Source organism: Diadema antillarum, unplaced genomic scaffold, assembly GCF_040938485.1.
Source record: "Diadema antillarum isolate AM-2024a unplaced genomic scaffold, OU_Dant_1.0 scf00000023, whole genome shotgun sequence".
NCBI classification, from domain to species: domain Eukaryota; kingdom Metazoa; phylum Echinodermata; class Echinoidea; order Diadematoida; family Diadematidae; genus Diadema; species Diadema antillarum.
In genome coordinates this window covers 657,512-667,763 of record NW_027270912.1, presented here as the reverse complement: position 1 = coordinate 667,763, position 10,252 = coordinate 657,512, and the positions used below count along the sequence as shown (strand labels likewise).

At 39.1% G+C, this 10,252-nt stretch overlaps 1 protein-coding gene across 1 annotated transcript; it reads right to left on the bottom strand.

Moving 5' to 3' along the window:
* Positions 1-10,032, bottom strand: LOC139732118 (uncharacterized). Its single transcript, XM_071642989.1, has 5 exons — positions 9,895-10,032; positions 8,655-9,171; positions 4,768-4,796; positions 2,923-3,057; positions 1-110 (listed from the first exon to the last, which is right to left on the bottom strand). Exons 1-5 carry the CDS (start codon positions 10,030-10,032, stop codon positions 45-47), a joined length of 885 nt encoding a protein of 294 aa, XP_071499090.1. The 3' UTR covers positions 1-44.
* Positions 10,033-10,252: the final 220 nt, after the last annotated feature.

Here is a 10,252-nt window from a genome sequence, read left to right as displayed (position 1 = left end):
TATACATATATGACTACCTTCACCTTAAAGAGGGTATTTTCTGATCAAAATTCATCCTCTGAACTGTCCGCCAGAAGCATAACTCTGTCCATACTTGTCATGTCATGTACCTGGTTAGACAAAAGCGAGAAAAGAAAAGGATAGATAATGTTATAAAAAGGAAAACCAGAGATATATTGATACATTTTTTGACATTACACTCCATGCTCACGTAGACTTGACGGGTCAAACCAAACAAATGCAAAGGGGGCACTTTTTAACAAACTGGACATTCTACACTACGAATGCATAATTGCCAACATAATAGTGGATTGTTTTGCAAAGAAGCACATAGCCTATCTATTAATTTTTTTTAATAATGCGCAGAATTTTACGATGCCAAACAGTACTAACAGTATTAGCATTAACTAAATTTTACTAATAGCTGGCAGTTATGAGAATGTTAAGGACCTTTTCAGACTTCATTTTTTTCCCCACAGGATGAATCTTGACTATTTCATCACAGAAACAGCATTCCTGTTTATTTAAGTTACTTTGATAACAAAATGCTTTCTCCACTGTAGCATGGGAATTTCAATTGTCATGAAACTTCATATTATGTTGTGCACTCAGAACAATGCAAGTCTTGTGTTTTCATTGTCAACATGGGGTAAAACAGCATCAAATCCAAATAACATGGACATTAGACAGCAGGGCATGCCAGTTACAAAGTCTCATGACCCTCAAAGATGGCATAATTGATTGCAAGGAAAGATAGATAGAAAATACTACAACAGAGAAATATGAATCTAGGGCAACAAGAAGAAACAGGGTGACAAAAACAAGATCATTCAGCAAGCTAAACATACGTCAGAGCTCTAAGTATTGACTACATGTACCTTCTGAGGGTTCTTGTGGAAAATTTGTATTGACCCGAACATGCATGATTTCCTTTACGCTTCCATGCAAAAATGTATGCTTCACAATGAAAAAAAAAAAGGTGACATTGACATGAATCCTCCCCATAGAGAGATCTCACTGTAGATAATGACATGCTTAGATACAAAGCAATTTGTTATTTACATCAAACAGATGAGCCTGAATCAAAGCAGAAACTGTCAATACCACAGACAGCATCACTTTTACCAGTGGTTACGCTTTAAAGATAATAAAGTTTTGGTACCGGTACCTCAAAAGTTTCCCTGAGTTTCCTTGTCTTAGTTTGTGTTTCAGGTTAAAGTACCTTTCATATAACTAACACTGTGAGACTTAGTCGCCCCAAAGTGCTCTCATGTCTTAGTAATCATGCAATAATGGTTTCGTACCAGAGCAGAGCGGGCTCTGAAAAATTCGAACGAGCCGTTAGTTTGACTCGACGCGGTACTGCGACAATCAATATACACGTATTGTACGAAACCATTATTGTATGATTACTAAGACACGAGAGCACTTTGGGGCGAGTAAGTCTCACAGTGTTAGTTATATGAAAGGTACTTTAACCTGAAACACAAACTAAGACAAGGAAACTCAGGGAAACTTTTGAGGTACCAAAACTTTATATTATCTTTAACTTGTTGAAGACGAATCCCGAGAATACTTGGGCAGGTGTATCTATGCGAAATGCGTGGTAGCAAAATCAGTCCATCCTAAATGGGTTAACGTGACAGGAATGTTTGTCTCAAGATGAAATGCAAACAGGTGCATTTTTTTGCACAGGGGTGAGGGAGTGTTTACTTAACATGCTGGGAAATTAAATTGCTAACTCTTCTGGCTTGTGTATGACCCCCATCATACATGTACATATTTGGCAAACAACTCAGTCCATTGTGAGGAATTTAGAAGGAAGTATACAAACAAGTATTTCTCAAAGAAATCACAACTCAGCTTTGTAACTTTGTGAAATACCAGGGGAAACTTTTACACTTCATGCTCTAAATCCTTATGTCTGTCTTAAATGAACACTGAAATGTCTGTGAAGTCGAAGCATATCAAAGTGATACTTGTGCACCCAATTTCATGGCAAAATCTTACATTTTTCAATTCCATCGTTTTCATCCCTCTATGAATAGCAAGCAATGTGTCAGAATATGGCCTTAATAGACCCAATTGCTTCATTGTCATGTTACAAGCAGGTATCAAAATTTGAGGAAATGCACTGAGAACTTCCTTTGCCCAAGATATTGTGTCACCAGTGAAGTTCTTGAATGGCATCGTGATTTCTCTAAATTTTGTCTAATTTTCCGTAAAATCTCCTCTATGTTGATGAGATCATTTGTCATATCATGTGCAAGTTTGACATGACCATGTCATGAATTAGTGTTATTTCAAAAAACAGAGTTTTTCCTTTTCTGAACAAGGAAAATCCGCTCTAAACCCTCAGCGCGAGCATCATGCACTTTAATGCTGTTTAACGCAGATTTCATGTTTCTGTTGTTTGTGTCAATAATATCCTGTGCTATGAAAACTCATTAGTGACAAAAAACTTTCACTTCCACAGGTTTAATGAATACAACAGTGAGTGTGTGCAATATCATTTGAATCACAAGTGTCTGTTGCCATCTCACAACCAGCTTCCTTCCTAATCTGATGATTATTCCCTTGTCAAATGACAATATTGTTCCTGGCTACATGTACTGAAGCAAGTGTCATGTTTGCCAACATAAACAGGAAACAGAAAAGGAAACTATATATTCCTATGCTGGAGTTTGACTTTTTATTCTTCTCTGTTCTCTCATATTTTTCCTCCATTGTTGTTATAGCTGTACATCAATTTTGTCCTTGTAAACATTGATATCTGCATTCTATCATCTGGGGTAGTAATGGATGTCTGTTTGAGATGTACTTTATAATTTGTTGACACTTCCTGACACACAATGAATCACCGACATATTCTATTTACAAAATTTGTCCAAAAAAAAAAAGGATAGGCTTCCATCTGCTTACCCCATTTCCATGTGTCTTTCCCGTCCTTGTTTTCCTTTTCCGAGAACAGTATGCATACGCCACAGCTATGATAACTACAGAGAATAAGATCCCAATTGCAATCGGTAGTAGAATCTTGCCTGTAAAGCTGTTTTTCTGTCAAGTTGAAAGAGAGAGAGAGAGCGAAAACAACAACAACAAATCAGTGCATTATCAAACAATGAACCATACTTCATTAATCAAATGCTCGGTGAATAAATATTTCACCATCTACATGTACCATCCACCAGAACATATCTCTTCATTCTTAAAAAGCAGGCATACTGGAAGGATGCCAACATTGAAAATGGAACTACACAGCAGATGTCATGTGGTAAAGAACTCTTAGAACAATCTGCCAAGCCAAGTTACCCTAATGTGCAGCTCAAAATTTGTCAATATTCACAGCTGCCAAACATTTCTAGTGTACTGTGTTTCATCTGCATCCCCAAGTCTAATCAACTGCAGCTGAGCTTTGCGATTCATATTTGCATTTGATGGGAGGCAGGCCGATTTCATCAATTCATAATTTGACCAACCTTGCTGATCCAGCAGCTGTACACGTACACACACACATAAAAACAAACACACACACACATACACATAACCACACACACACCTTCTCACAAATACACACATGCTATGATAATGTGACTTTCTGCCCCTGCAACTCATTAATGCATGTGATGTTCTCCGGAGCTAACTCGCAATTGTCATTTACAATGAATGGTGTGGGGGGAAGGCTGGCAAACAGGGATAGAGAATTTTGATGGGGATGGAATTATCCTTCATGCAGGAAGACTATTCTAGTCTACTGATATGGACCGCTTTTTGAAGCACTGTTAATATCATTGCCCAGAGAAATCTCAATTCCATGCTATGACTCAAAGAGCATGCTCAGAGAGCCTGAATTTATGCCCCCCTATTTCAACCAATCAGAGTCAAGGATTCATCAAATGAGATTTATATGATTAATTTTGATATATAAGCAGCAAATGTTGTGTATCAGCCAGTTCTGCTACAATCTGAGCATGTGCACATAGAGGTTACGTAGACCTTCTCTGGAAATTGACTTGTAAATGAGATATTTGAGAAACTGGACAGGTCTTCACGAAAACTGTGTGATAAATTTTGATGAATGAACTAGTACATTTAAATATCATATTAGAATGTGCAGGCAAATGTGTATTCTTGTAAACCAAATTAACAAAGGTCATTAATGAAAGCACATACACTGTACATGAACATGCAAATTACCACTTCTTCGCTTGGCTGTACACCAAATGCTCCTCTAATTTTAAAAGATTAAGTCCATGTTTTGAAAAGTCTGTAGTTCAGAGTAGAGGTCATTGTTACGAACTGCTTATTGGTTGATGGGATGGTTCACAGATGTTTCATCAAGATCATTGCATTTAGACACTAGATAATGATATGCATGCAACAGGAATAGATGGCTGGTACATCAGGTATACCCGAGTAAGATCACGTCCCCTCCACTGAATCACATTTCATCATGATCATACTCACTATCAGAATCACATCTTCAGTTCATGTATTATGTTTAGGACTACATTATTTCATTGTTGGACTCAAATCACTCAACTATTTGAATCCATCACATGATGATGCGCAATAATGGATAATGGGACTCTGAACGCATTCGTCGATACATTTTCAAACGTTTATTCTATTCTTTCGTAGAATCATTAAATGTGTTCAAAGATTCTAAGGCACTTGGACATAAGTGACAAAATGATGATCAGGACATTTATCAAACGATTTCCTTCACTTTAAGTCTTTCACAATATTTTAAGCAAACATACTTACTGTGATTCCAAGAATAGACCAATCTCCACCTGTTTTTAAGCATAGGTAAAAAAGAAGAGAAGGAAATTATGAAGGACAGGAAAAAACAGAAAGATACACAAACAGATAAAGGCACAGAGACAGACAGATGTGTAGTACAAAAGCAAACAGAGAGAAAAAAAAAGAGGAAAAGGGAAAGAGATCAATTGCGATGTCTTGAACAATATCTGTAAGACAGATTAACAAATTGGTTTCAATCCAACTCATTGTGTGCCCAGAAGAACAACACAAACGCATGCGAGGAGCATAAAATGCTTGAAATAATGACAAGAATGCACAAGAGAGGCGCGTAATATACTTATGGGCCTCACATGCGTTTGCATCACTGTTCTAGGCTCCTCCCATGCGTTTGTGTCATTCTACTGGGCACACGATGAAGTGACTATGAAGTTTGAACCCCTAAATAATGACTGACTGCTAAAGATATCCATTAAATAATACAGTGTACATGTGCATTTGTGTATCCTTGCATCAGGCCCTATAATGAAAGCATCTTGTAAGTTCTGACCTACCTGCTCTTAAGGGCATTTCATCCCATGACATTTTATGATTACTAGAAATCAATATGGTTTCTAAAGAATGAAATAAAATTCTCTGAAGAACTTTCATAACAGACAGAGATTACTGAACCTCCATTAACCTAACCAAGTCAGTACTATTGGCAATATGTCTGTACACAAAGCCAATAGCAGTTTGGGCACAGGCACTTTAGGGGGAAGTCCACCCTAAAAATAAATTTGTTGAATAGAACCAGAAAAATGAGAATAGGACAATGTAATTTAGACCAAATTCTCATTAAAAGATAAAAAAGAGACCCCTGGGTCTAGCGCTCACGTGAGTATCGAATAAGGGCCCAAATTTTTTAAGATTCCTTAATTTGGGGGGATTGGGGCCCCCTGGGGCCCTCTGGGTGGGGCATGGTGCCCATTTTGATAAATTGAGATCCTATCCCCCTAGGGATGCTACCTGCCAAGTTTGATAATAATCCATCATGAGGTTTTCAGGAAGAAGATGAAAATGTACAATTCAGGCCCCCAACCTGACCTCCCCATCCCTCCCCCTGCCACCAAAAGGGGCACCCCTGGATCTGCTATGAATAAACTTGAAACTACAGTCATTAATGTACTCACTCTTAGTATTATTTAAAGTAGCTCTATCACTTATTCTTTCATTTTGGGAGGTTTGGGCCCCTTGGAGGGCCTATTTGAACAGATTGAGATCCTATGCCCCTAGGGATACTACCTGCCAAGTTTGGTGCAAATCGGTCATGGGGTTCTCAAGAAGAAGATGCAAATGTACAATTTAGGCCCTATTAGGACCCCTCCCCACCCCCTCCCATGGGTCCCAAGGGGGGCACCCCTGATTCCACCATGAGCAAACTTGATATTACAGTCATCAATGCACTAAGTCATAGTATTAACTTAGCTCTATCATTTCTGGTTCTAAAGAAGAAGATTTTAAAAGATTCCTTAATTTTGGGGGGTTTGCGGCCCCCCTCCCCCCTCCCCCCTCCCCCCTCCCCCCCCCCCCCCCCCCCCCCCCCCCCCCCCCGGCCCCCTTGGTGGGGCATGGTGCCCATTTTAATAAATTGAGATCCTAACCCCCTAGGGATGCTACCTGCCAAGTTTGGTGAAAAATGGGTCATGGGGTTCTGAAGAAGAAGATGACAATGTACAATTTAGGCCCCATTAGGACCCCTCCCCATCCCCCCCCCCCCCCCCCGGTCCCAGGGGGGGGGGGGGGGGCACCCCTGATTCTGCCATAAACAAACTTGAAAGTACAGTCATCAATGTCTATAAACTCATTGTATTAACTTAGCTCTATCACTTCTGGTTCTAGAGAAGGAGATTTTTAAAGATTCCTTAATTTTTTTGGGGGGGTTGGGCCCCCATGGGGCCCCCTGGGTGGGGCATAGTGCCCATTTTAACAAATTTAGTTCCTTAGAACCCCCTAGGGATGCTACCTGCCAAGATTGGTGAAAATGGATCATGGGGTTTTCAAGAAGAAGATGAAAATGTAAAAAGTTTACACACAACGCACGCCAGACGCCGGACGAAGAACGATCGCAATAGTAGCTCACTTGAGCCTTTGGCTCAGGTGAGCTAAAAAGTAATGAAATTTTGATGATGTGACCACTCAAACAGAAATTGACAACTTTGTAATGTAGCATGTGAGCTCATCTTACATTTGCCTAACTTTCATTATTCTGTTCCTCTTCTCTTTCTGATTCCATTAACACAAACTAATTATTCAGGGTGGACTTCCATTGAGGGTTAAACGTGCTGAAAGCAAAAAGGTTCATTCTCATGTGCTTAAAACCATCATTGCTTGCTAACAAATACCTGTATCCAGTCTTTACAGAACATACAAAGCGAAATGTTGCTATTTGATATTTCTTCATGTTAAACTGAATAAAAGATTTTCTTTTTGACAGCAACATGCTCTTGAGAGAGTCTAAAGCCAACGATCATGGTCAAGTTCAGATCAAAGTACACAAAAATGCAACTATCACTCTTTACACACTGCTCATTCCCCAACATCAAAGTTATTTCTGCCTTTTTTTGACCACTTATCCTTTGATTCATGACCAATGTGAAGCCAAGTTATAATCTTAAATCTCAATGTGACGTTTATTAAATAACCAAAGTGGAAAAGAAATTCAAGCTGCGAATGAGTCTGGTCAAAATCTGTTATTTAAGATCAATTTTGACCTACATTTACAATTGCTAAGAAACACACTTATATTTCAATGTTTCCATACATAGAGATTCATGTTTTACTCACAGAAAAAAAGTGCAGTGTAACACATGAATGGAATTCTGAGGGAATAATTACCACTCTTGATATGTTTTACAATGTATGAACATTAATATTCATATCTATATCAAACTCCACCAGGATGATATGAATTAAAAGGTTTAAAATGATACAAAAAACCACATGTTGATTCCATAAAAATCCTTTACAAATTGAAACATTAAAACATTCAGACATTATTATCAATCCTGGCTTGAGATATGTCTTAGATCTTTCAGTGGAATGGTGTGAAAAATAATTGGACTGAACTCGAATTTTGTATGATGAATTGAATCAGCTAACTCACAAAAATGCAACATCACAATTAAAACATACTCTATGGTTGTCATGGCAGCAATTCATGTGAAATTACAATTGGATTGCAACTGATACGAAGAATAATCAAATTTGGTGGCAAAAGGAGGCTGGTCTATGTCAATGCAAGCTTTAGCATAATACAAGGTACAACGTTTAGAACCTTTCCTCTTTCCCAATGTACCGTGCTAATGGGAACTACAAGAGTGCAGACATGATCATGATTCACTACACTGTAGAATGCTCTTATCTGTAATGGTGTTAGCCCTGTCAGATAAATAGTGTGCAGAGCTTTTCCACTACATGTCTGGAATATCAAAGCCAGACAATACATAGCAGTAGCATGCACACTCCGATCTCCATGTGTTAGCTGCAAAGAATACACTTTGCTACCACTCGTTCTTGTTGCTACCAATTGTTCTTGTGCTGTTTTCTGTGACAAAAGGTTGATAAATCTTAAATAGCAACGAAAAGAGCAAATAATTTGGGTCGCAGATACAGTGGACTCCCATTATAATGAAGTCCTGGGGACCGGCAGTTTTTTTCATCATATCAAAATTTCGTTATAACCAAACAAGTAAACAATAAAAAACATAGGGCGAATAATGTTACAGCCTGGATTTTTACCTCCTTGTAACTGGAATTATGTTACGAAACCGTGTTCATTATACAGGAGTGCACTATAAAAGAAAATATAAACACACACACACAAATAACAATGACCATAATATACTCACTTGAAGCTGGTGTATGGCTATGCGGTGCAGTTGCCTTCTTTAAAGATGTCAGCACTGCACCTGCTGTCGCAGTAGCAGATATCTCCCTCTGCGGCGATGTGGTAAATTGATGCGGTAACGTGGATTGATGCCACGTCGTGGGTTGTGTCGAAGGTTGTCCTGTGCTTGCGCCTGTCGTTGCTTGTCTGGTGCTTGCAGACGATGTCAACGGGCTTTGAGTAGGGGTCTTTGCTGATGATGACAACACTCCCTCCACTGGTTCTCCCGTTGAGTGCGTGGCTAAAGTCGTGGATGACTTCGTAGTAGGTGGTTGCTGTGAGGATACAGCTGACGAAGTGGAAACTGATGTGGACGGTGTCATTGTCCTTTTGCTACTTGGTGTAGAGGAGGTACTCAGACCGTCTATCGAGCTTTGCGACTGAGGGCTTCTGGTGGACTCTGCTGCAGGCTGGGTTGATGGCAGAGCTGACTGTTGTGCAGTCTGTTCCACAGTGGGTGACTCTGGAGTCATGTCACCCTGCAGGGTACAAGCGCATTATGAATAACATATCAACATTGTAAAATAATGGAATAAAGGGGGCTGTTGGAAACAGATAACGATTATGATTATAATGGGTTTCATTCTAACACTCACATGATCTGTCACCAATATCTTCGGGCAAGTTTTCCAAAAAGATTGAAGGTGAAATACAGTGTACCTTGGTATACAAGCTAAATGAACAATATCTGTTGATCTCATTTAATCATGGCAACACAAATGGAGACAATAAATCAGGCTGAGGTGCACTGAGTTTTGATACACAGAGTGTACTATCAATCAGTGAGAAGCTTTAAAAGGTCACACAAAATGGAAATGTTCCCTAAATACTGTCCTTTAGAGCAGAGTTGTCATAAATATTTTACCTTTTGATGACATAAAGATGCCTACAGTACTCTGTTCATTCATGAGAGTACCACATTGGTAAATTGCTAAAAACATACAGCAATCATCATCAATCTGTACACAATTTATTTCAGTGTCTTGATACTGGGAATGATTCCAATGCATGTAACAGCAAAACAAGATCAGTCAAAACAGGATACTAGGTCAACTAAAGCACACTTTCAGTTAAGCAGAATTTTGTGTTGTGTGAAGTCATGTGAGTTCCATTTCTACTACCGATAAGTTCTGGCTCTCCATGCACTTTATATCCAAATACAAGCATCCCTCATTAGTCAAGATCAGGTAGGAATAATATACCTGCTCTGCTGGACTTGCAAGTTTGGAATCATTTTTCTGATTCTCTTTGCTGGGTGATGGTGCTGTGATGGTGCTCAAATTCTCAAGTTCAGTTTCAGTAACAAACACTGTAGACACCATGTCCATGTCAGTTGTCATTGGTGCTGCAACACTGTTCCCAACCATGGCCATTAAATAGAGCACAAGCAAAGGCGCAAAGGGCAACCACACCAACTTCTCCATATTCTTGTGTCTTGCACAGCAAGCAGAGACCAGGGGGTTTGTCAACACACACTTCCACATGTACCCTAAAAGTACAAAGAAAACAATTTCAAGTTTCAAGTAAATCACAAGGTTTAAATGCATTTGTATTATTTTG